General features: G+C 36.8%; 1 protein-coding gene across 3 annotated transcripts in view; it reads right to left on the bottom strand.

The window, feature by feature from the left end:
* INTS1 (integrator complex subunit 1) overlaps positions 1 to 27,370 on the bottom strand; it is a 2,399,836-nt gene that overhangs the window by 1,572,040 nt on the left and 800,426 nt on the right. For all 3 annotated transcript variants that reach the window (XM_044089756.1, XM_044089757.1, XM_044089758.1), the window contains exon 16: positions 6,339 to 6,435. In XM_044089756.1, the coding sequence (XP_043945691.1) occupies positions 6,339 to 6,435 (97 nt within the window). The remainder of the gene's footprint in view (positions 1 to 6,338; positions 6,436 to 27,370) is intronic.

Genomic DNA, 27,370 nt, shown 5'->3' with positions numbered 1-27,370 from the left:
GATTACTGGTCCAGAAGTGGGGCATCACACAGCAATGTAGGCTTTTTTTTTGCATACATCATCATCAACTGTACCAGCTACTAATGGAAAGACATTCAGGACACAAAAGGGGCAAGCAGGTCCTCAGAAATTACATCTGATGGGTCCCATAGATCTTGCCAGGTGCACTGGAAGGAAAGCCCAGTAAAGTGAGGTGAACAACACTCTTCAATCTACAAAGGAGATGTGTGGAATGCAAAAACAGACAAACAGGGAAGGTGGGACAGGAGATAATAATGTAGCAGTGAACCTGTTACTCTAACATCTATAGTTAAGGTGAATAAGTTTACACAGCTGTACCAAGTTCATCATAAGGACCAATGCTGCAGAATAATTCCTGATATATAATGTGAAAAGCTGAGTGAAACTTATGGTTACTGCTTCCATTAAATCTTGTAATATGCAAAATGTATAGAATGTAAAACATATTAACTATATACATTTTTCCTAGACATACCACAAGACTTGTAAACTGAAATGGGTATTTTCTGCTTAAATATGCATTATCACAATTGCACCATAAACAAAAAGCTTTCATTTAAAAGATAAACCTGGGACTAAACTTCAAAGAGCATCTGCCAAATAGCAGTTAAGAGTTCACCTTCATAACTGTGCACACAGGACTTTTTGGATGGACAGCTCACATGTGGAATTCACTGTTTGATAATATCGTATAACTGCAAAATGCGTTTAGAGATCAGATGTAGAAATATTTTTTTTTAGTTAATGGCAAGTATTAAGACAAAAACAACTGAAAAAAGTGTTTTCCTGTATGCATCTATCTGTTCAAACCTTTTGTTTTATTCTTCCTGTACAAACAATTATGTGTATATTTAAACTTACAAAGTGTACAACTTAATTGTATTTATTTTAAGAACAGAGGTTTACTATTCAATTTCAACAGCATGTATCTGGGGATTTACTTAGTACATAAGGTCAATATCTAAACTTTGGGACTTTGTCCATATTATAAAGTGGCTGCTTTTGCTGACTGGAAGCAAACAGTTCTATTATGTGTGGCTTATTATAAGAGAGTAAACAGTAATTGCATTCTTCATGGGGCAGAGTTGTCTAGAATGAAGTTACTGTAAAGACAGGAAAAGGGACTCTGTCACTAGAACAGTATCATTAACCACTTTTGTGAAACTCTGTGTGTATGTACAATTACCTTGGCCAAGTCTTGGTTACTTTTGGAAAGACAGCACTGAAAGGCACTACACTAATAGCAAGGGTAGGTGAAATCCTGACAATTAACAGAGTCCAACTCTGCTCTGCAGTTGTTCAGTATAAAGCTTACCTGTTTGAAGTAAATGATATTCATAACTCAAGATATTACCATAAATTTGCTGTATGTTGTCAAGTTCAAATGCCAGCTATGTATTTACTTTGGGGTCATCTGTGTGAATTTTGAGACTGTACCCCTACCTATAACACATTAACAGGAATCAGCAGTACAGATGTTCAAGTCCATACTCTAACACATAGGAAGACTGCTATGGTACTTTTTTACATAAGAGTACTCCAGACTAGAGAGGAGCTGGTTACAAAATAACTTAAAAAAACTGCAATGCCAAAGCAAGCCCTGCTCATGGGTACATCTAGTGTATAACATCAGGACAAAGTGATGATGGTGGCCAAGGCTGTTGCCCTACAGGTGCTCTAAATGAAACATTTTTAAAGGAAGCAGCTGTAGTTGCCTTTGCTCTGTTGGAATAAACTCTTTCATAGTCCTCTACTCCTCTACCAAGATGGCATAGCAGAAGGTGATACAATTTGTCAGTTTGTTTAGCCTTGCTCTTCTGGTCTAAATATGACACACAAATGATCAGTTTTTCTTAATTCTTTAGCTCAGTCAGTATAACTTTTATTTTGCTGGTCTATAATGAAACATCATGCAATATTCTTTCCCCCTTGTTTGTGGATTAGGACAGAGGACATGTAACCTGGATATTCTGATTCAAAGCTAACTCTCAGAACACTTTTGGCACAAAGGAGGGGTTAGGCTGAAGTGTTATTTTCTCATCATGAATGAATGCATAAGGCTCTTGACAAAATACAGCTGTACAGTAACACCACAACAGATGTTTGAATATTGGGATCACTGATTTATAAGGTGTGGGAATCTGTCGCACATAAATGTTCTCCGTCAGCCAGTGTTGGACATTACCTGTGTGGACTGGTCTCCTTTTGCAGTAAATGCCAGAATGGTGTTAGATAAAACAGGGACAGTGGCCAACCCCATCTCCAGTTCCTTTCTGTGTGAGGGAAATAAGTCATCCCCAGTAAGTATGACTCTGAATGATGCCAGGAACAAAAGTCAATATTGATTCCCCTTACGCAAAATATCCAATGTCCCTCAGTGTGCAAACTCGGAGGAATAACAAAACAGGATAGCAGCAAACACGCCTCTTTTTTTTTTAACTTTACCAAGAACAAATCTAGAAGGAAGATGGGAAGGAGTCCCTACAGCATAAGTGATTGCAGTACTCATAACTCGAACATCTGCCACTACAGTAAGTTATTGCACAGCTGTCCTCTGCTATGTAAGTTACTATACAGTTGTGCTATGTTCCACACAGGGATCACTGCTGCAAAAGCATTCATAAGGAATGAAAATAGTGCTAATGCAGTACATGTCCTGACCCAGACAAAGTGGGGGAATGTACATGCCTCGCTCTGCTCTTGAAAAACAATCCAACTTACAGCACTTGGAGATGTGACTGGAGGTCTAGAAAGCTGTTGCACACCTGTTTTGAGCTGCTCTAGATGAACAAGCACTGACTTGCTTTTGGAATACTTCACAGGTTCAAAGATGTATACTAGACTAATGACTACTACGGCCCTTATAAGTCTAGCCATGCAACCCAAATGTGACCCACAAAATTCATTTAAAAATGTGGTGATTTACTGACTGCCTTTGTCCATCAGAAACAGAAGAGCCAGACAAGGGGGGGGGGGGTGAATTGCTGCTTACCCAGCTACTGGTCCAAGTTGTGTTTAAAAAGGGATAGGGAGTAACTCTGCTTCACAATGATGGGGAGCCTGTTTCAAAGAATGGGAATTCTCTGAGAAACTATCTGTCTCTCCAACATGTCCTATTTATGTTGCAGGCAAGTCTTTTAATCTAGTAGTTCTGTTGCTGTTTATTTTGCAGATGTGTAAAAATTTCATCAAAATAGGTTCCAGGGATGCCCTGTATGCCAGGCAGAGATCACATCTCAGAAGCCTGTATCATACCGAGTAGAGAGACAGGGCTTCGAGGCTCAGATTAAGACATTGTGTTTACTCCCAGTATTCTTTTTGTAAGAAAATCTGTGGATGTTCCAGTCATTGCATTTGTCTGCTTAGGTACATACTTAAGGGGGCATTATACTTGATAATGAGTTTGATGAGGGTCAAGTACAGTGGTATGATGACTTCTCGAGACCTAAATGCCATCCTCCTGCTTAAAGGTTGAGCAACATAGAAGGACTTTGTTAGTAACTTGAACACAGTCTGGTCGAAGGCTAGGTTACTATCTCCATGCATGAGTTCCCAGATCCCTGACTATTGAATAAACTTTTAAGGGTGTTTTATTGATGTAGTTACCCAGGGTGGTAGATGTCCCAAATGGTTCTATAATGTATTTCTTGGTATTGAGTTTTAATCCATGGCTTTGGCATCAAGCGTCTGCATGCATTAGACCTTTCTGAAGGGTGTTCTCATCAAGGGGATTCAATGACTGCTTGAAGTTTGCAATCATCTGTGAACTTGGTTAGCCAGATGTTTTTGACAACTGACAAGTAGATGACAAAGAGGAGTGGGCACAGCACAGAGTCCTAGGTGACTGCACTGGTGACTGGACATTTTGTGGAGGTAGCCTCACCGATATTAACATCCTGGGTGCTATCAGTGAACCAATTAGCTATCCAGCATGTTATAATGGGATTTATACCTAGTTCCATATGTTTGTTGGTAATGCCCGAGTGGAGTACTGTATCAACTGCTTTAGCCAGAATTAGGTAGGCAGTATGCACCTTTTCCCCTCATTCATTGCCTTAGTGACCTTTTCAAAGAAATCCACCAGATTCACTAAGCATGACAGTCTATGACAATGCCAAAATGGGATGGACCCAGTATCTGGAGGCCTCCTATGTCCTTGTTGACAATTCCCATGATAATCCTTTCCACGGCTTTGCTAACAAGACTACTCAGACTAATTGGTCTGTAGCTTCCAGGATCTCTTCTAGGTCCACCCTTAAGAAGGGGGATGACTGTTGCAGTCCTCCATTCATGTGGCACAAAGCCTGTTTTAAGTCTATAGTTACATAATGACTCCAGGGGTCCTGATGTCATATTTTAGGTTTAGGAGGCATCCTGAGATGTTACTGGTGCCCATTGAGGCCAAGTTCTTTGCTTTAATGATTGCAGCCAATACATGCTCTCTAGCTGTGGCTGGACAGGTTATATTTGGGGGTATTTTTGAGGGGATGGTTGGGGGTGAGAGGAGGTAAAGCTGGACTAAATCTGTCTGTTAATCAGTTTGCCATATTGTCAGGCTCATTGAATGTGGCACCATTAACCATCAGTTCAGCACATTGCTGTGTGCCATCCTTGAAGTTTCTAACACAGCTGTAGAAGGCCTTATGCTCATCTTTCACCTGGGAGGCTACTTTAACATCAAAGTTGGCTTTGCTAGACCTAATAAACCCTCTTACTTGCATATTTACTTTGATGACAGAGTTTCTATCTTTATGGGAATTACCCTTCCTGATTTTTGCCATATTTTTTACCTTTTGTTGTATATCCTGTTTAATTTGGAATGGCATCAGGGCTGTTTGTTTCTTGGGCTAGTCCTGGGCTTACTTCTGGTAGGTACAGCAGCTTTATGCAGCCACTGACAAGGTTGCACAGGGTTTCGGAGAGCAATTCAGCATAGCTTGCTGTCTCTGGAAAATTGTAAACTGTGTTGAGGTGCTGCTATTAAAAGTAGAGATTTCAGCATGTGTTTATCGCAGAAGACCTCTTAAAATCAGACCAGGGAGTTCTGGATTGATTCACGCGCCTGCACATTCATGTCATGTACTTGCATGAATCTAAAACTTGACTTTATAATTAAAATACGAACAAGATTACCTACTACAAGTCTGTCTGTCTTACAAGTATAAGCATCATAGGCCCCTTTATTCCTGGTACATTAAAACACTGCTTCTTTTGAAAAAAGAAAGACATGAAAGTTGATGACAGGATGGCAGGCTCCTTGTTATAATCTAAGCTCCTATAATGTTGAGTTCAAGCCAGAAATGCAAATTTTCTCTGTAACAAGCTGTTTTTGGCACAACTCAATATGCTGAATTGTTTGCAAGATAAACAGAAAGAACTACGACACAGCTCTATGCATTTAGTTGTCCTTTAAGAATGTCTCACCTGACAAACAGTAACCCTTCAAGATGGTCTGTGGTAAAGTATGGACCTGTATGCCATGAATATAATTTTCTGGACTCTGCTTCTTGACGTGATAGGTATACCTAGTAGCTAGTTAGACAGGAAGCTTCACTCAATTTATTTTATTTTATGTTAGTTAACACAAGCAGTGTACTAATCAGAACAAAACATTCTCAGGCACAGCCCAGATGAATAAATTCATCACAGTACATACAGAGTAGTAAGGTCTTACAGTGTAAAACAGAGAATATATAAAACATTTAGAAGATATGTCATCAGTTACAGTGAGATACAAAGGTAATGACATACAACATACCAATATATACACAAACACATGGGTCTACTTCAGTAGACCTAAGTTTTACTTACCCGACACTGGAATTTCCAAGATGAAAGGACCGACAAGTTCAGAAGCCCGACATCCGTAACACCGACTTTTCACACAAGGTAAGTAACCGCTTGCCCATCCTGTTGAACTTTGCCCCTTACCCCCCGCAATAGTGCAATCTCTGAGTTTGTATATTTATTTGGGGGGGGGGGGCTTCAGTGGGTTTACTTTTGTTTTTTTTTTGTTTTTTTTCGGGATGGCCAAGTGGTTACTTACCTCGCTTGAAAAGTCAGTGTTCAAGATGTCGGTCTTTTGAACTTGTCAATCCTTTCATCTCGGCCTAGTTGGAGTCGGGAAAGTATAACTTCAGTCTACTGAAGTAGACCCAAACACACACACACACACCAAAAATGAATGAATGAATAATAATATGGTTGGTTATTTCTGATGTAATAATGGAACATGCTGTGGGAGGCACCCATAGCAGTTTATAACAGTAATGTAAACATAGTTTAGCACTTCAAAACTTATAAGTTTTATACCTTACCCTGCAGGTAGCTGGATGTTTTCTGGATAATGGTACGTGCAGAGATTCAGCACAGCATCAATCAGCTGTATTCGTTCCACTTTTACCACTTCTATATCTAAAATGAACATAAGAAATGTTAAAATGCAATACCATTCAGAAATACAAGGATGTAAGAACCTGGGGATATATTAAGAGATACTGACGACTCTAGCAAGTAAGATGAACATTTGTGCAACAAGTAACAGTAGTATTTGCCCTAAAACCTCTGTCTAGAGGAATGTATGGCATCCTGCTTCTGCCCTACCTGCTGAAACTCCCCCGCTTACTAAATTCTAGCTAAGTAAAAAGAAAAATATTTACCGGATACCCAGAGTTTAGTTTATAATCTTGTCCATGTGATACAAAGAATGCTACAAAGCATTAAAATATTGACAAAATTCTCTTAAAACATACATACAGACTACAAGGCAAACATAAGAGTGCAATTTTACCATAAGAGCTTCCAGTGAAGCATACCTCTGAATTTGACTCGACAGCTATAGCTGCTTTAAAGCACAGCATTGTAGCTACTCAGAATTACAAGTAAAAAATATATGCTTTTGTTCTAATGAAATCTACAGGACTTTTATTTCTGATGTATTGAAAACTCAAAGAAATTTATTTATGGCCAATTCTGCATGGAACTTAACTAGCAGAAGATGACAATAGTGCCCAAAATGAAGACTAGCTAACTATACTGCAAAAAGACATCATGGCAGTAGGCATATAAACCAAAGTCCTTGGGCCGGTCAGTGAAAGTCTCCACACACTCTTGAGATTCCTCAGCAAACCTGTCTGGCAATAGCAAAAGGGTATACTTAAGACTGCAATTCAGACCTTCCTAAAGCATACCTCTGTATATGGCCCAGGAGTGTTATAAGCTTGACAACATGGCCTTGTAGATGCTGACTGTTAATTACTTTTAAGTATGTTTCACAAACACACACACACACACACACACACACACACACACACACACACACACACACACACACACACACACACACACACACACACAGAGCTACCATACCTTTCAGCTGTCCACATCTACATGGAATGCCAAGATACTTGCTTCATATTTTTGTTGCACTCTTCTTAAAATACGTGTGGGTTTTTCTGGCAAATCACTGGGTATTTTAGTCACTAAATAAAGACAAACATTGAACTTGTACAGTTCAAACTTCATATCCTTCAGAAAGCAAATATAGTGTAAAACCTGTTACTCTAGCAGCTTTTTTAAGTTTGAAAGTAAGAGCAATATTTAAATGGATCAAGTTGAGGACAGGAAAAAAGCTCAGGGGAATGACAGCTGTTTCAAAATTTCTCTTTTAAGCAGCTGTTGGAATGCTTTGTTACAGTTACTTAAAGCAAAACCAATAAAATAATGCTACCACTTTGCCTTTGCCCATCAGCATTCCTTCATTAAACGAATACTGAAATTTCGCAATTTCAATTTCCGTGAATTAATGAAATGCTGGATACTTACCAATAAAATTCTTCCCCTAATTTTGGTTTTGTCTCCGATTTTAGTACTAAGAAAGAAAATGACCTATGAACTTTCAGCTCAAATATATTCTAGCCGCTAGGCAGTTTCCAGGACTTTATAAAAAAAATTATCTGCTGCCCACCCTCACCCCAGCCTTCCAGGTAAAACTAGCTGGGTCAATCACCTTAACGGCTAGTGCCTCCCAAGAAGCAAACAATTAAAAAAAATAAAAATAAAAGGCACTTCCTTTCATGTTTTCTTTGTTATGCGATGCATTTGTCATTGTCCTATACCATGTCTTTAATCTGAGGTGTAATTGAGATTCTTTATTAAGAAGACAGTTGTAGGTATAAAGAGAATGAGTTCTGTTGCACTATTTTAATATTCACTTATTACTTCTGGGTTTTCTCTTGATCTCTGTATTTCACCTTATTTAAGGAATGAGAAATATTTCTTTTGCTTGTATTTTGTTTTAATTATCAGTTAGCAGTAGTTATTTACCACAGCACTGTATTAAAATTGTGTATTAGCTTCAGCACAAATAAGTAAAAGATACGACAATTCTTTTTTTTTTTTTTTTTAGTCCTTTGGAATTAGGTAACAACATTGAAATGCTCAGAGCTCTGTTTTTATATACTTATTTTTAGCACTATAATTTGGGAGTGGATTAATGTTATATTTGTTGACTATATTGGATATGTTTTATTTTTATATTAAATGGACTGGGCATTACCACTGTTGCTGGTTTATGAGATACCTCTTAAACAGTGTTAAACTATGGTTGATGAAGGGTTGGATAGAACATACTGGATCTACGGTTTGGGGAAAGTAAAGTATGGGATGCTTTGTCTTGAGTTTGGATGATCATTTGACACTGTAGCAAACTTGTGAAAAACTTCACTTTGCTGTGTTGTGTAACAGGTATCAATGAATATGGCTGTCTGCATTAAGTCACTTACTCACTAAAGATATGATGTCCCTTAGCTCACCCGATTAATCAATATGGCAAAATTAATGTTGTTTGCCTATATGCGAGTTCAATTTCCAGTGTAGCCTTTTTCTTTTTATCTGAAGATGGCATAATGGTTAGGTGTTTACCTCACAGACACAAGATACATGGTTTGATTCTTAACTCTGAGGGAAAGTGGATAGTCTTAAAATGGCCCAGAAGGGCATCTAGCCTAGTACATAACAATGAATCTATGATGGAGTAGCACTGGTTGCTTATACTGTGCCTCTCGTATGAAATAGTTTGTAACTGTTAAGTACAGCGATTAGAGCTGAAATTGTTGCTGAGCAGTAATGCGACTGTGTTATATGTGCAGAAATAGCTTGCATGATTAAGTGCCTTTATGACCTACACATGTTCTGCTATTTCAGTATATTAACAGTTTTATTAAAGCTACACTATTATTATAGGTCATATGGGACACATTCTATAAAATACAGTGAACTATACATGAAGTTAACTGCTGAGACTACAATAAGGAGTTAAAGTATTTGTAACTATAAATTCATTCATGTAAGACTTTCATAGATTGATTACTATCTTCCTAAATATGTACAACTTACTCTTTGTCATTTAATATGTCTTTCATTACATCTATCAGTTTTATCATTTAAATAGCTTATGGGAGCTTACTGTTCTCTATTCTGGTAGTTCTTTTAGGTGGAAGAGATTTTTTAGCCAGTTTAGGCTAGGAATTGATAATTCCAAGGTAATAATTTTTTTATTAATTTGTTGCTATTTATTCAATCTTTATGATGGTTATGACATTTAAACTTGTGCTCAAAGTGTATTGATTTATGTAAATTTCCCTATTTTTACCATAACATTCAACATGAAATATCTCTGATAGAAAGAGGTAAATAAATGTCCATCTTTTTAACTATAAAAATGGATATTTCCCATTCTTGTAATGTCAGATTTAAAACTCTATCACTTAAAGTTAACGGGCTAAATAACTATAAAATATGGGAAATTTTATATATTTAAGACAAAACAGCCCTGATAACCTTTTTATTCATGAGACACATTTATTATATGAAATAGGTGTTAAGTTTAGTTTATCTATGTATGACAATTTAGTTTTAATTTCAAAAGTAGGCATAAAGGAGTTGCTTTTGTTTTTTTTCTGGAAAATAACTAATTAATGCCTCAGATTACCTTTAAATTTTCAGATAAAGAGGGAATGTTTTCCACTGCAACAATTAGATACTGAAATAGACTAATTACTCTTAAAAATACGTATGGTATACCTCGTTTGGGAGCCAAGTAAACAAAGAAGTATCTGGATATTCTTCTTATAAACATGAAAAGTAGTCTTAACACAGTGGGAGGAAACTCCCAAGTTATCTGCAGCAGTTAAAATATTACAATGATTGACTGGTTTATTGATTTAAAACATTTAAAATATTCTACAGGAAGCAAATTTCTTGAAATACACTCATTATTCATTTCTATTTGGTACACAAACAAGAACTGATAGAATATACATTTCAAATGATTTAATAACTAAAGTCAAAAAAAGTTTTAGCAATCCCATGTCCATTTACAGACCATAATTCTTTACTTACTGGTTTAAATACTAATATAAGAAATGTTGCTATTGCAAGTTGTATACCAACATATAGTTTTGAAATTAAAAGAAATTCAGATTAGTTTTTTTTAAGAAATAGATTTCCTAGATTTCAATGAAAAAAATGTTAAATATCATGATATGAATTATTTGGCATAGGAATAAAGTTAAAGACTGGGATAATAAATAGTTAACTTTGTAAGATTAATTACAATTAACAAAATTAAAAGTTCAACAAGGTGAATGTAAACATTTACAAACTATTAAGTCACTAAATAGCAAACACCAACAAATTTTCTTTCACAAAGCATCACCAGCATTAGAAAAAGAAAAACTTTTTTTTATGCAACGAATTCTAAAGAAATTCATAATCTAATAAATAAAACTAAAATTATTTCAAGATGATCCAATCATATAAGAACTGAAAATAATAAAAATCACTCGTGGAGACCCAAATGAGGGTATGAGTTCAGCAAAACAGAGTTCCTGGCAGCATAAACTGGAAATAGTTGAAATTGAAGAAATATACGAAAATCACTGATAGTAAACCACAAAGATTTAATAACGCTTCTCCTGAAACATACGTTTTCGAGCTTCTTCATCAGAAAATACATACTGGTGTTTTAACACTCCTTATATACCACTGATATAATTGGATGATTGAATAATTTAATTTAATGAATAAATAAATCAATCTTTTTCCTTTGTTTAAAAATGTACTTTAAAAAACTTGTTTAAACACTTTAATAAACATTAAATAATTAAAATAGGAAATCAGGGGTGACATGTGGGAAACAAAACTAGAGTACAGGGAACTATACTGGCAAATTGTTTTGGATGCTACGAGGGAGCCTGGTTTAAATGATATGTTATCTATTGCTCCAGTTTTAAAGTTAAGAGCAGCTAAATTGTAATTTCCATTATTCCCAACAGGTGGAGACAAATATCACAAAATTATCTTTCATGATGTATTTTTATACAAGAACAGTTGTTTTATTAAAGCTATTTTTACTTGTACTAATAGAATTTTAATAACAAGTCTATACTATTCTCCTATTTTAATTATTTAATGTTTATTAAAGTGTTTAAACAAGTTTTTTAAAGTACATTTTTAAACAAAGGAAAAAGATTGATTTATTTATTCATTAAATTAAATTATTCAATCATCCAATTATATCAGTGGTATATAAGGAGTGTTAAAACACCAGTATGTATTTTCTGATGAAGAAGCTCGAAAACGTATGTTTCAGGAGAAGCGTTATTAAATCTTTGTGGTTTACTATCAGTGATTTTCGTATATTTCTTCAATTTCAACTATTTCCAGTTTATGCTGCCAGGAACTCTGTTTTGCTGAACTCATTACCTCATTTGGGTCTCCACGAGTGATTTTTATTGTTTTTGGTAAAGTTGTTCACTCACACCATCAGCTTTTGTTTTTTGTCAAGTTTCGATGGCGGAGGCTCCAGGGGCAGAGACCAGCAAAGAGTCCATTGGGTCCGAAAAAGGTGAACTTCGGAAGGTTATTGGGCAACTGTCCCAATTAGTTGAATTACTTACCCCAGTTTGTTCATCTATTACAGCGTTGCTCAATGAGTGTATTAACACTTCCTTACAGCCAATATCTAACCAAGGAATGGTAACCGTGAGTTCACGTTCGCACAGTTTACTTCCTGGTTTACACTCCAACTCTAATGGCGAACCTTCGGCTTCCTCTGCCACGGCAGAAAACGGTGAACGAGCAGGGCTTATAACTACACCCAACATTGATGATTTCGATGAGTTTCCTCGCCTGTTACGTACAGGTGCAGCGGAAAACAACGAAAACACTATTGGACATTTTTTATCAAACAAAGATCCTAGAAGTCAACGCGAACAGCGTTCGACACACAGACAAGGTGACTTTAACTTTAAAAGCACACCCTTCGATTTAGAAGGGTTTTTAAACAAGAATTACAGTATTCATGTAGACAATCATGTATTTCATGACACACCTTCACCTACTATTTCCTATAAGGAAAATTTGGATGTTTTATATTTTTATGTGGATAAATATGAGCGTTTAGGTTGTGATTCATCTTATTTAAGGGAGTGTGTCAACAAGGGTATTGTTCCCAAAGGTTTGCGTGTGTGCAAATATCCCAACAGGGTTGAAGAAAATTCAGTTTTCCACAAGGAACTCATACAGGTTTTTGATAAATGTGGATTAGAAATCACTAAAGCTATTATAGCTGAAAATGACAGGGTTAGGGAACACCTAGTCAATAAAATCAAACAAGTCAATGCTAAAATTACCAGTGATTTATTATATAATGTAGAAACAGAGAGATCTATCTATAACAGTATTTTCACAAACATTGAAAAAGAATGTATAAAAAATATGAAAAGGAAAGCTTCCAAGATGGAGAGGGACATTCAGGCTTACCAAACTGGGAATGCATACCCTAAACCTAAGCCATACAATTCATTCCAGGGGGAACAAGTGGCCAATTTTGAATTTTCAAACCCCAATGGTGACATGGTTTCTAACCATAGTGAGGGAGATTTTCAAGAAGTGGATTTCCCTTTAGAATATGTTCCCCCACCACGCAGGTCCAACAGGTTAAGGAACAGACCACCTGTACATTACAACCAACAGTTTTACCAACCAAGGAACAACCGCAGGAAGTGATTTCAGAGGGTGAAATCATTGTACATAATGGGAATACCTTTGAGTACAAACATTACAAGATTTTTAATTATAGTGCCTTGAATATTTCTACTGAACTTTTTGATTTATTCATTAAAGGTTTTAAATTTATTCCTTTAAGAAAAACTAATATTTCAAAAGCTATCGTTGATTTAAAAATGTTTATAAGAAAACAAAATCTTAACAATATGTTTGGTAACCAGAGTTCTAACCAAGGAAATGCACCCAACACTAATTGTGAGTCCACTTTAAAGAAAAGGAGTGTTTTTAATCCCCCTCTGCACCCACAACTAAAGAATTTGGAGAGGGTAATGGAGAGAGAAATTAGAAACACTGTAGGTTCCCACCATGTTCTTTCCAATCTATCCAAAATGAACAACTTCTCTTAACTAGTTTAAAGTGTAACAGGAACATCAGAATTATGCAACCCGATAAGGGTGGTGGGGCAGTAGTAATGGATTTCATCCACTATGAATCCAAAATGAAACAGTGCCTAAACAATATTACCCATTATTCTAAGGCTTCTTTAAATGAAATCAACATTTCCAAAAGTAAAATTAACATTATACTCAATGACCTATTACTTGAAGGTACCATTGATTTGGATATTTACAACTTTCTTTACAATCAAAATCCAAGGGTACCCTCAGTATTTGGGATCCCTAAGGTTCACAAAGACCCCCAAGATCCACCTTTAAGGCTAATTGTTTCTTCTGAGGGTTCTATCACCACACCCTTAGCCAAGTATGTTGATGTGAAACTAAAAAATTTATCCAATCAGGGCACCACTGTACTTAAGGACTCTTGGGATTTTTAAGGCAGGTTAAGCCTAACCTATTTTCCAAGGATATCATTTTCATTACCTTGGACATAGTTGATCTTTTTGGTAGCATACCTCATGACATAGGGTTGGCTTGGCTGGAGGAATATATGATACATCACAGGGGCCTTTCTGACGATACCTTTAGAACCTGTTTGGTATTAATGGAAACTGTTCTCAAAAATAATTTCATGTATTTTCAGGGAGAATTTTACAAACAGGAAAAGGGAGTGGCTATGGGGGCAAAATGTTCCCCCACTTACGCCAACATTGTACTTTCATGGTGGGAGATACAATATATTATTCACAGTGAATATGCCAATTGTTGGGTGTTTTATAAACGTTTTCTCGACGATATTGTTATTTTTTGGATAGACACTATCGAGAAATTTTATGAATTTTTGAATTATATAAAATCCAGTACTAGCTTTTTAGATTTTACATATGCCATTAATTATGATGAAGTCAGCTATTTGGATGTTCTCTTAAAGAAGGGTGAAGACCATTTTACTTCTAGGGTATATAGGAAACCGACGTTCTCTAATTCTTACCTTCATTTTTCTAGTGGTCACCCCCTTGGACAAAAGAAAAACATTCTAAAAGGACAATCAATTAGATCAAGTAGAATGACCTCACAAGATGTAGACTTCCTAATAGATAGTGCATTTATCATTGATATGTTCAAGGAAAGAGGTTATCCACCTTTTTTGTGTGATGAAATATATGAAGTTGTCCTAGAAGGTAGGAAGGACAGATTTTCACCTATACTTGGGTGTTATGAATCAATTAATAATACCCAATTTGTACTAACTGATATACCCACTACTGGTATTCCATCTAACAATTTTAACAATTTTTCTACAGCTTATGTCATGGATTTCACTGGTGATACCTTTCCAATCAAAAGAGTTTTAGTTAGGGAATGGGAAAAGTTCCAGGAAATTACTGATTTGGACAATTTGAAAAACAACCCCATTAGATTTGTATACAGGAGAGATACTAATTTAAAAAACATTTTTGAATATGGGGGACCAGGCACGGCCAACAATTCTAATCACAAGAAGGGAACTTTCAAATGTGGATCATGTTCCCAGTGCCAATTTATACAAACTGGTTCACAATTATTCATTGTGGACAGAAACAAAACCATCAACAGCACAGCCTTTTCTAATTGTAATACACAAGGGGTTGTTTATATCGCCACATGCCACTCTTGTTCTTCCTTTTATGTTGGGAAAACTGAAAGGAAACTAAAGTCCAGGATATACGAGCACTATTATGAAATGAGGAAAGGGAATACCAACAATGCCCTTTTTCGACATTCTGAAAAATGTAACAACTCTAGGTTTTATTTTTTTGTACTTGAAATAGTGCCCAAGGAAATCAGGGGTGGCATGTGGGAAACAAAACTAGAGTACAGGGAACTATACTGGCAAATTGTTTTGGATGCTACGAGGGAGCCTGGTTTAAATGATATGTTATCTATTGCTCCAGTTTTAAAGTTAAGAGCAGCTAAATTGTAATTTCCATTATTCCCAACAGGTGGAGACAAATATCACAAAATTATCTTTCATGATGTATTTTTATACAAGAACAGTTGTTTTATTAAAGCTATTTTTACTTGTACTAATAGAATTTTAATAACAAGTCTATACTATTCTCCTATTTTAATTATTTAATGTTTATTAAAGTGTTTAAACAAGTTTTTTAAAGTACATTTTTAAACAAAGGAAAAAGATTGATTTATTTATTCATTAAATTAAATTATTCAATCATCCAATTATATCAGTGGTATATAAGGAGTGTTAAAACACCAGTATGTATTTTCTGATGAAGAAGCTCGAAAACGTATGTTTCAGGAGAAGCGTTATTAAATCTTTGTGGTTTACTATCAGTGATTTTCGTATATTTCTTCAATTTCAACTATTTCCAGTTTATGCTGCCAGGAACTCTGTTTTGCTGAACTCATACCCTCATTTGGGTCTCCACGAGTGATTTTTATTGTTTTTGGTAAAGTTGTTCACTCACACCATCAGCTTTTGTTTTTTGTCAAGAACTGAAAATACTAAAAAAAAAAAAAAAAAAAGTTTCTAATATAGATGAAATACTCTTGGAATTTCAAAAATACTATGGCACAGCAAGACGTTGTCGCGTTCGATTCTCAGCTAGAGCGTCTTCTGTGTGGAGGCATGCGTGAATGGGCGTGCCTTCGTTGTGTGCATCATGGCTGGTAACTCGGCACATAAAAATCCACTACCAAACATTAGCGGACCACAGTTCCGCTGTGTCGACCCCTAACCGGTATAAGCCGAAAGACACAACAACAACAACTATAGCAAGTTAAATTATATATAAGAAATAACACAGGATAATATGTTAAAATGAAACATTATTTAAAAACACATATTTGCTAAAAAGTATATGTCTGAAAGAAGTTAAACATAAAATAAAATAAAACAAACAAAAAAAAAATAAAGCTCTAAGTATTGATGGCACACCACCTGGCTTATATAAACTATTTCCATGGAAACTGATAAATGTTCTCCATAAAACATTTTTGGAAGTTCAAAATCATAAGTGTGTACTACCTTCTTGGAAATATTCTCTCATTTCACCAATCTTAAAACAAGATAAAGATCCTAACAGACATTAACTCTTATAGATAAATCTCCTTATTATATGAAAACTAAAAGATCTTTCATTCAATTTATGTTAGCATTTTGAAATCTTATAGCCTTCACTTAGTAAATTATGATCAAATAAATTGATTTATTCTATAAAGATAAACATGAGATAACATTAAAATGATTTTAACTCTGACTGATTATGTTATTAATACAAAAGAAGAAATAAAAACTGAAAACTTGAAACAATGTCTCTAATCCCAGTGCAACAAAGAAATCATCAAAAAAACACTGTGGAAGGAAAATGGTGAAAGCCACTAGAAATTCAAAAGGTTTATTGTAGAGCTTAAGCGGTTTCAGCCAAGCAACAATGGCCTTCTTAAGAACAAATAAAACCCACATAAACCATCTTTAAATACCCCACCCTAATCTGACACAACCAATTAAAAATCCATTTTAATAAAAGTGGTATCAACGTAAGTTTACTCAGAAAAAACATTAAAACTATGCTGATGAACAACAATAACATACATTCATTTACATTTATCATAACAGATTTTTCTACGTAAAACAGCTGTATAATTAACCCCACTGTTCAACCCTGGTGCATTATAAGCGTTGAGCAAAATCTGCCACTTTAATTCCCTATAATCTAATGCCCCTTCTTTACCCCATTAAAATCTTTAGGAATACTGTCAATAACAGTGAAATAAAAATTCTTACAACTAGGGCATAACCAAGGTGTGCTTAAATAATGCATTGTCCAAATTCTTTTTCTTAATGGCATAAGAATGCTCATAAATTCTTTTCCTCAACTTCCTTTGGTCTTACCAACATAAAAAGAGGTGCACTTAGCCAAATACACCACAAAAGTGGAACTGCGTGTAAACACCCCTGGAACCTGTCAAATTCTGCTGTGTGCGCTAACCTCAAAAAAGGAGCCCACTGCAATGTACCTGCAAAAATTACAATTTGTACATTTAAAAGTGCCCCTTCCTGTTGTTACCCCATACGGTGATTACCGTCTAACATTTTTTTTTAATTTTTTGCCGTTTTATTGATGAAAAATGGTGCACGACCAACAACTAATCCAACCTCACTACTAGCCCCTAAAATCCTCCAATTGTTGGCTATAATTCCTTTAATAGCCTTACTATCTATGGTGAAAACTAAGGGCATAGATACCGACCAATCTTTACTCTCCTGATCCTTGACACTAATATCCACATTTGCCACATTAACACCTAATATTTCTTGTACTACTCTAGATGGAAACTCCCTGCTTTTAAACCTAAGGTGTAACCCATTAACTAGTTCATCCAACTTTGTAACATCTGTGGTTAACCGTTTTAACTTAATTAATTCCCCTTTAACTATACTGCGTTTAACACAGGTAGGGTGCATACTAGAATAGTGTAACAAGCTGCTGCTCTCTGAACCCAACTTACTAGTCCCCACCTATTTGAAAATCTCTAAGTCCAAAAAACAAGCTTTCAAACTACTCCAATTAGAGAAGCAGAACAAAAAAGAGGTACTGTTACTCATACATTTCAAAACCTCACCGAGCTCCAAGTCTGTCCCCTTCCACATAAAAAACAAATTATCAATAAATCCATGGTAACACATTTTCTCTTTACCCTGAATTTTCAACAAAATGTTGGTCTCCCAATAAGCCATAACTAAACTAGCATAATTGGGAGCCATTCTCACACCCATAGCAATGCCACTTGTTTGTAAAAAAATATTCATTTTCAAAAACAAAAAAAAACTATAAGATAAAATTGTTGCCAATGCAGGCCAGCATAAATCTACATTCACGCACTTCGTACTGATCACTATTAATCAACATATTGCCAACCCACTCTAAACCAACTTCATGTGGCATGCACGTATACAGTGATTGCACATCAACCGTTACCAATAAATCATCGCATTCCACAGGTTGGTCTCTAATATTACTTAAAAAACCCAATCTCTGATAAATGAATCATTTTTTGTACAAGTTTTAAACGAGCTCCATCTGTTCCAAGTTTGATGCTGGTGCCGAGACGATAGGCCTGTATGGAGGATTTTGCTCATCTTTATGCACCTTGGGTATTCCAAAAAAATTATCTATTCTTGGTTTGGACACTTGAAAAAAAGGCCATCACTGCTTCTGATATCACCCCATCTAATAAATTGCCCATCAGCCATGATGCAATATATTTGTATGTCTTAAAAATTTCTGCTTCGGTTACCTTTTTATATAACTGGGCATCTGAACGCAACCCCCGTATACCCTTTACATAATCCTTAGAGTTGACAACAACCAATGATTCCCTCCTTCTGCCCTCATAACTCTAAGAGAACAATCATTTTAAATGACCATAAAACTCTGATGTTCAACTTTAGAAAGATTGTGAAACTTAACACAACTTTTTCTATTCAACAAGTCCCTTATTTCAACCTTGCAAAACGGTCGACTGTAAAGGTGGACTGAACACACTGGGTACAGTAAAGTCACGCTTGTTTTTAACCTCGTTATTCCCAAAAAGCAGTCTTAAATTAAGCTTGCAGGTAAAACCTTTTAGATCAATGAAAGTCTGAACTATATCAGCCCTCCTGGACAGAATGAACGAAAAACCTTTACTAAGAACATTAGTTTCATGTCCCGTGAGCACATGAGATGACAAATTGAATACCTTACATGTCATAGGCATTACCTGAAATGGGTGTTCTCTGCGGTCTTCTACATTTCTGAAATAAAGGGTAAAAACCAACCTGGTTCGAGGTCTCTACAACACTCGTCCATGTTTGATGGATTTGACTCTCCCTGTTTTTCTCCATAGAGGGATCTCTTTTGTTACATCCCCTGCTTCCATCGGTTGTTGATTCTGCATCAATCTCCTCTCTTCTAGTCGCTTCGATCAACGAGGAGATAAAAAAGACTTGTTAACACTGGTTTGACTGCCATTAACACATCCGTGTTCTACTCTACTGTACACTGATTGCGCACTGATGTAATTTGCTGATGAATGTCTCCTAGGGCTCTCTAAATTCCTCATCTCTGTTCTTAAGGTGTAACCATGCATCCTTTCATGATAGATGCTATGATCTCTGGATATCTTCTTTTCTTTTTTCTTTCTTAGGATTCACTTAATTTATCAATTTTTGGACAAATACGATTCAAAGCATTGGCAATTTCCTGCGGAGAGGCCGCCAAAGACAATTTATCCAGTAAACCGTCAATCCATTTACCAAGTTTTGTTTCCTCCTCTTCCTGGTGCTCCTTAAATAAATTCTTATGTCATTAAGAAAAATAATTTGGACAATGTATTTTTTAAGCACACCTTGGTATGCCTTGGTTGTAAGAATTTTCATTTCACTGTTATTGAGAGTATTTCTAAGATTTTAATGGGGATAAAGAAGGGGAATTAGATTATAGGGAATTGAAGTGGCAGATTTTGCTCAACATTTATAATGCGCCAGGGTTGAACACTGGTTAATTTGAAAGCTGTTTTACATAGAAATGCCTATTATGATAAATGTAAATGAATGTATGTTATTGTTCTTCATCAGCGTAGTTTTAATCATTTTAAATGCTTTTTCTAAGTATATTTATGCTGATACCACTTTTATTAAAATGGATTTTGATTGTTTGTGTCAGATTAGGGTGGGGTATTTAAAGATGGTTTATGTGGGTTTTATTTGTTCTGAAGAAGGCCATTGTTGCTTGGCCGAATGTGCTTAACATCTACAATAAAACTTTTGGATTTCTAGTGGCTTTCACCATTTTCCCTTTCACAGTGTTTTTTGCTGACAAATGGCAATTCTAAGTCTTGATATTGAAAAGGCTTTCAATTCAGACACTGGGGGGTTTTGTTGGTGTTTTTAGTTTTAGAAAAATTAAATTTCCCTGAAGAATTTATACTTTTAATTAAAATGTTACATTCCAATAATAAAGCTATCAAAATAAACTTTTTCTTGTCTAGATCTTTAGTTAAAAAGATGTACTGAGCAGGGATGTCTTCTATCTTTTTTCTGTTTAAAAGTTTAATTAAGTATCTCACAGCTGTTCTGCTGTGATAAACATTTCTGTAGTGTTTTTTGCCTAAAGTAGTATAGCTAGTAGCTGTAGCATAGTCCAGCTTCAGACTTGCTGTCTCTGGGCCTGGTTGTTCGTTTGCAGTTGCTGTTTGTTTTGAGCACATTTTCCAGGCCATCTTGGATTATCAGAAGCCATTCTTCAATTTAGTGAGAGGATTGTGTTGACTGGCGACTGGCTGGTAAAGGTTGACTGGTCTAGGGCTTGCAGTAAGCACGTCATTGGTGCTGTTCTGCTTTTAGTACTTAAGCCCTACCTTTCAAAAGGTTTCTGCTTATTCACACTGAGATGAACGGAGGAGGGGCACTAACCACAACTCTGATTTGTGATATATAACAATAAGTATCCTGTTTTCTTGTATATTCTTACCATTTATTGTAATTTTTATTGTCTGCTGTCTACTTTTTACTGTATTTTACTGCTATAAACTAATCTGCACTGTTGTACTGCAATTGTCTGCCTTACTTGGCCTGTTAAATCACATCTGTTACTGTCTCATTGTTTGTAAAGCTTTTTTAGCCAAGTTGCAATGTGTGAAAGGTATTAACTGGAAATTCTCCATTCGTTAAGCATCTGTTTGTTGTTCAAATTTTCCTACCAAGGAGTGCATCACATAACTGATTTGTTTTCAGTTAAAGGTATTCTCTAGAGTCTCCTTGCTCCTTTTTGTTTAAAACTTTCATTAAGTGTTTCACTGCGGTTCTTCTGCTGTGATAAACATTTCTGGAGTGCTTTCTGCCTAATAGTGTAGCTAGCAGCTGTAGCATAGTCCAGCTTCAGATTTGCTGTCTCTTGGCGTGGGTGGTTGTTTGCAGTGGCCGTTTGTTCTGAGGACATTTTCCAGGCCATCTTGGATTAACAGAAGCTATTATTCACCTTAGTGGGAGTGTCATGTTGATTGGCCACTGGCTGGTAAAGGTTGACTGGTCTAGGGGTTAAACTAAGCACCTCATTGGTTCTTTTGAACTTTTTTTAAGTTGTTTCAGGTTTGAACCTTCTAGTACTTAAGCTCTACCTTTTAAAAGGGTTTCTGCTTATTTACATTGAGCTGAAAGGAGGTGGGGCACTGACCACAACTCTAATATGTGATAGATAACAATAAGTATCCTGTTTTCTTGCTTATTTGTTTACTAGTTATTGCTTCTTACCATTTATTGCACGTTTTATTATCTGCTGTCTACTTTTTACTGTAGTTTATTACTATAAAGTAATCTGCACTGTTGTATTGTAATTGTCTGCCTTACGTGAAATGTTAAATCACTTTTGTTACTGTCTCACTGTGTGAAAGGTTTTAACTGGAAATTTTCTCCATTTGTTAAGCATCTGTTTGTTCTGATCTTCCTGCTGAGGAATGTATCATATAACTGGTTTGCAGTTAAACGCATTCTCTAGAGTCTCCTTGCTCCTTTTTCTGTTTAAAACTTGCATTAAGTGTCTCACTGCTGAACTTCTGCTGAGATAAACATTTCTGTAGTATTTTCTGCCTAAAATACTGTAGCTATTAGCACAGTTTCCCACCCTCCCTCCCTGTTGTTGTCTTGTTCTTAAACTTGGTGGTTTTGCAGTTGCCCATCCCAACTGTAACTTTGATCTGGGACACTCCTCCCAGCCCAATCTCATTAGCTCTTTCTACCTAATACAAAGAAAACATTTGGGAAGGCCAGCCCCCCCTCTTAGTTTCTTAACCTTGAATTATCTTCTGTTCCTACAAAAAAAGAAACACTTTATTCAGCTGATTTTACAGTATTTGTGTTTCCTCCTCCTATTCTATTACCTCATCTTGCTTTTTCTGCTACTTGTTCTCTAAAGTGTTCCATTACATCTTTTCTACTGCATTTATTACTGCTTCTTTTTAGCCTGCTTAAATTGAAACTGTTATTCTAAGCCTCTTAGTTTTGGTTTAAGCACTTGGGGTTTAGGCAAACCCATTAGCTCGTCCTGGCCTCTCTCCCTCAGATTCTGACAAATATGGATGGAACATTTCCTATGATTTCTCCTGCCAGGCTGGTTGGTATGGGCATCCTGAGACAATGTAGTAACTATCTCATGTACATGGACAACCATCTACTACTACCACCTACGGACACAATTTGTGAGAGATGCAATTACATTAAGAACCTAGAGACTATGTTCTTTTCCTCACAAACCAGTATATCTGGCACAGAGAAGGTTGTCAACACAATCACTACACCTCAAACACCACCCACAGCTACACAACACACACCAACATATGCAGAGGATCTCAACAAAAACAAACCCAAACAAAGGAGACCACGGAGACAAAAACACACGCAAACTCCACAACTCTCCACACCACATATCGCGCATAGTCCACACACCTATGTCATGCAACCACTAAGGCCTAACCATGAACACAAAATATTAGTCATAGGAGATTCCACTGTGAGACACAGATGGGCATCTCACCAGACTGGATAAAGAGACAGTCACGGTTAGTTGTTTGTCAGGTGCCAGAATCCCCCATAACCTACACACACTCAAGTCTCTCAGCAACAGATACTGTTATGACTCTGTCGTAATCCATGTTGGCATGAATGACTTGAGATGTACCTCCCTGGACTATATGAAGATAGACATGACTGAGCTCATTAAATACATGTCTCAGGCAGTTATGTCCATAGCATTAAGTGGCATTCTACAGTCACCCAGAATGATGCCTCAATACAAACAGAAAATGATTGACTTTAAGAACTGGCTTAGTTTCTGGTGTCATTCCAGGGGGATCCAGTACCTGACAGCCTGGGAAGATATCGATAGACCATGATGCTTTGCTAGAGATGGCCTGCATCTGTCTCACCTGGGCTTCAGGCTTCTGGTAAAGGCCCTTGCCTCCCCCATAGTGCCTTTTTTTAGGAAACGTCATGAGGTCAATACTATCAACATAAAAATTTCAACAAAATGCAATTTAAAGGCCATGCTGCTAAACGCTAGGAGGCTAAACATGAAATTGCACTCACTGTAAGCGTTCTTAACCCTGGACATTGCTGACATTTGTGCAGTCACAGAAACCTGGTTCAAAGCTGCGGAGACCACCACAGCCTTACCTGGTTTCTCATCCTATCATACCTTCAGACCCCAAACTGTGGGCAGGAAAGTCAAAGGTGGTGGAGTTTCAATATATATTAAAGAGACACACACCTCCAGGCTGGTCAAATGGTATGAAACACAGGAGATACTCCAGGTACAGTTAACCACTGTTATGACCCCTATTCAAATCATAGCTAAATACAGGACCCCAAATTTGGCTCACAATGCCCACGCCAGCTATATGGACCTCTTCGAATCTATCAAGATTCAACCCTTTACCCTGATCCTGGGTGATTTTAACTACCTAACCATAGGATGGAAAAAGTACTCATGCCAGAACACAAATGCCCAGAGATTCCTCGATCTTATCAATGCAAATGCCTTGGAACAGCTAGTTGATACCCTCACAAGAGGTGATAATATCTTGGACTTGGTATTAACCAACATGAGTAACCACTGCAGCACCCCTACAGTATCATCTGCCTTGGTAAGATCCAACCATAAATCTGTCATTTTCAAAGTCAGCATCTCCCCTGACCCCCCCCCCCCTCTAGCTAAGGTCAAACAAAAAAATGTCTCCAAAGCTGATTACAACCTCCTGAGGGATGGTATAAGCAGCTTCACAGCCCCCTCTGTAGGAATTGGCACCAATGTCCAAATCTACACCCAAGTATCATAGGAGCATTTATATAGATCCATGGAATCAGGAATACCAGACAAGACAAAATGACCTTGCACAACGAAGAGTAAACCTATCTGGTGGACATCAGCAATAAATAAACTATATAACAAAAGGAAAGAAATTGCTGTCCATGACCAAGAAGGAGCAGGTTTTCAAATGGAAGCAATCTCTCCTTAGGCTCAACAAGCAAATTAGAGCACTAGTGAAATCCTCTAAACCCAACTTAGAATCCAAATTTGCCACATCTACTAGAAATAATCATAAGGCCTTCTTTACATCTGTCCACAGTCTCAAAGGAAGCACCCAGATCTGTTCAGAACTGGTGGTAAAGGACACCACATACACAAATGCTGTAGATATAGCCAACCTACTGGCAGACAGACTCAGTGAAAACTTCACCCCTCTGTCCCCCCATCAGTAAATCAGGACATCCCTAGTACCTGACCACCCCCCCTACTTCTAGGGACAAGTTCATCACTGCCCTCTCAAAGGCAAAAAATACAGTCTCCGTGGGACCTGATAACATCCCAGGCTGCATCCTACATGAACTTGCAGCACCATTAGGTACCCTATTCAACCAAAGCCTGAGTACCAGCTTTGTCCCAGTCAAGTGGAGGACAGCCACTGTCAACCATTTACATGAAGGTGGAGCATCCACCGATCTCGGAAATTACGGACCTATCAGCCTAACCAGCTTGATCTGCAAGGCCATGGAATGGATTATCATAGACCTCATTAACAGAGACACTGGTAACCTCCAAACACTCAACCCCACACAATTTGACTTTGTCAAGGGGAGGTCATGTCAGTTAAATCTGGACGACTTCTTTGAGACAGTCACCAAAGCCATGGATGAGGGGAAGACAGTGCAAACTGCCTACCTTGACCTGGCCAAAAACTTCAACGCTATTCCCCACTCGGGCATAATAGATAAACTCTCTCAACTAGGCATCAATCCATATCTTACCAGATGGGTAGCAAACTGGCTCACTGATAGAACACACCTAATCAAAATAGGGGAAGCCAGCTCAAACAGTAGAACCATAATGAGCGCCGTACCCCAGGGATCAGACTTGGGGCCTAGGTTATTAGGTATATACTTCTCTGAGGTGCAAGACAAAACCAGTGGGCAATGCTAACCAAGTTTGCAAATGACTGCAAGCTGGGCATGGTCATCAATTCCCAAAGTGATGTGGACGTCCTCCAAAAAGGTCTCACCCAAACAAATGACTGGTGCCAGAAACATGGCCTCAAGCTGAATGCCACAAAATGCATCATCATCCCCTTTGGGGAGAGTGACATCCCCACATATTATCACATTAATAACAATGTCCTAAGCACGCAATCAGTTATGAGGGATTTGGGCACCCAGGTTGACAGCAACCCGACTTTTGACCAACATGTTGCTTCCATTGTACGGAAAGCTTACTACATTGCCCACCTCATGTGTAAGGGTATCTCATCCAGTTACAAGGAGGTCATGACATCCCTGTATTCTTCCCTTAAGGCCAATTATTTAGTACAACACCCCCTTTGGGATGTACCTTGCAATGTACATGTAGCAGCAGGAGAGACCACAGAGGTTCCTCACCAGGAGAATCCAGGGTCTCAAACATCTACCCTACAAAAACAGGCTAAAAGCACTGTCCCTCTACTCAGTTTCATACAGATTCCTCAGAAGTGACTTATGTCTTGCATACAAAGGAATCTCTGACCCTGCCTTGATGGGACTGCTGCATATCCGCAAGTCAAGCTCCACTCGAATAACCCGCATGTGAGACCTCAACCTGGTCTGTGACAACAATAGGATGGTTGGCGGGACAGATTTCTGTCCCCTAAACTCCCCCATCTATAGAATAGACGGTCTCTCTCCATGTCAGAGTACCTCATTATCCCTTTTAAGTGCAACCTGGATAACTGGATGGGAAACAGAGAATACACCCCGGGATTCCACCTGTGTCCCTGCTGAACAGGGGCTTTGGGTGCTAACTTGTCTAAACATGGGATAAACTCCTTGACTAGGCTTATCAGGGACAAGAGCCTAGTAACTTCCTATGATGCTACAATCTCTCCTATTCTATTTTGCCAAAGTACTAGAATCTTTAGCAATTTCAATCAAACAAAGCAATAACATTCATGGAACTAGAATAAATGACTCTTATGAATCAAAGATTCTTCTTTTTGCGAGGATATTCTTATAACAGGTAGAAACTTAAATGCATCTTTTAACCATATGCAACCAAGTAATCTTTGAATTTTCAAAGGTTTCTGTTTTATCTTTTAATGAAAACAAAACTAAAATTTTAATTCTTAATAGAAGAGAAAATGTCATTATTCCAGAAACATCAAACATTAATTGGGACAATAAAGAAAATAACTTGAAATAACTTTGAGTTCTAATCTAAACAAAATAAGAAATAAAAATTATATTATTATATCAATTATATTTGAAATATATTAAACACATTGAATATATTCTTCACATCTGAAGATAGATTAACTATATAAAAAATAATTTTTTGTCATTTTTTTTTATACTTTTTACAAAGTATATCCCTTTCATTAAGTAAAGACCAATGCAAAAGAATTAATAAAATTCTACTAAATGGTTTATGATTCCAAACAAGCTTAGATTAGCATATGTGCACCATATAAGAACTTGGGAGAATTGGGAGAGAGTATTACGTTTCCTGGGACTGAGACATATTCACATGTTGTAGTTTGTGAAACTATTATGCAATGGAATGGACAGACATTAATTATGATGAGAAATGGAAGAGACTACAATCAGAACTTCTAAATTTAAAGAAACTGAAATTAAAACCATTTATGTTTGGTACAGTAATAAAGCTTGGCTATTAATAAGTAGCTATATTTGATACAGAATAATCTCTCTAGTTCTAAATATATAGATAATATTCTTAAAAAATTCAAAGCTGTATTTCAGAATTATCATAATATTAAAAACTGGTCTGTTTAATACATCCATTCTGTTCTTCTAA

This window comes from Protopterus annectens, chromosome 12.part0 (assembly GCF_019279795.1).
Source record: "Protopterus annectens isolate FY-2018-M chromosome 12.part0, PAN1.0, whole genome shotgun sequence".
NCBI classification, from domain to species: domain Eukaryota; kingdom Metazoa; phylum Chordata; order Ceratodontiformes; family Protopteridae; genus Protopterus; species Protopterus annectens.
The sequence above is the reverse complement of the archived record's forward strand: the minus strand, read 5'-3'. Positions and strand labels throughout refer to the sequence as shown.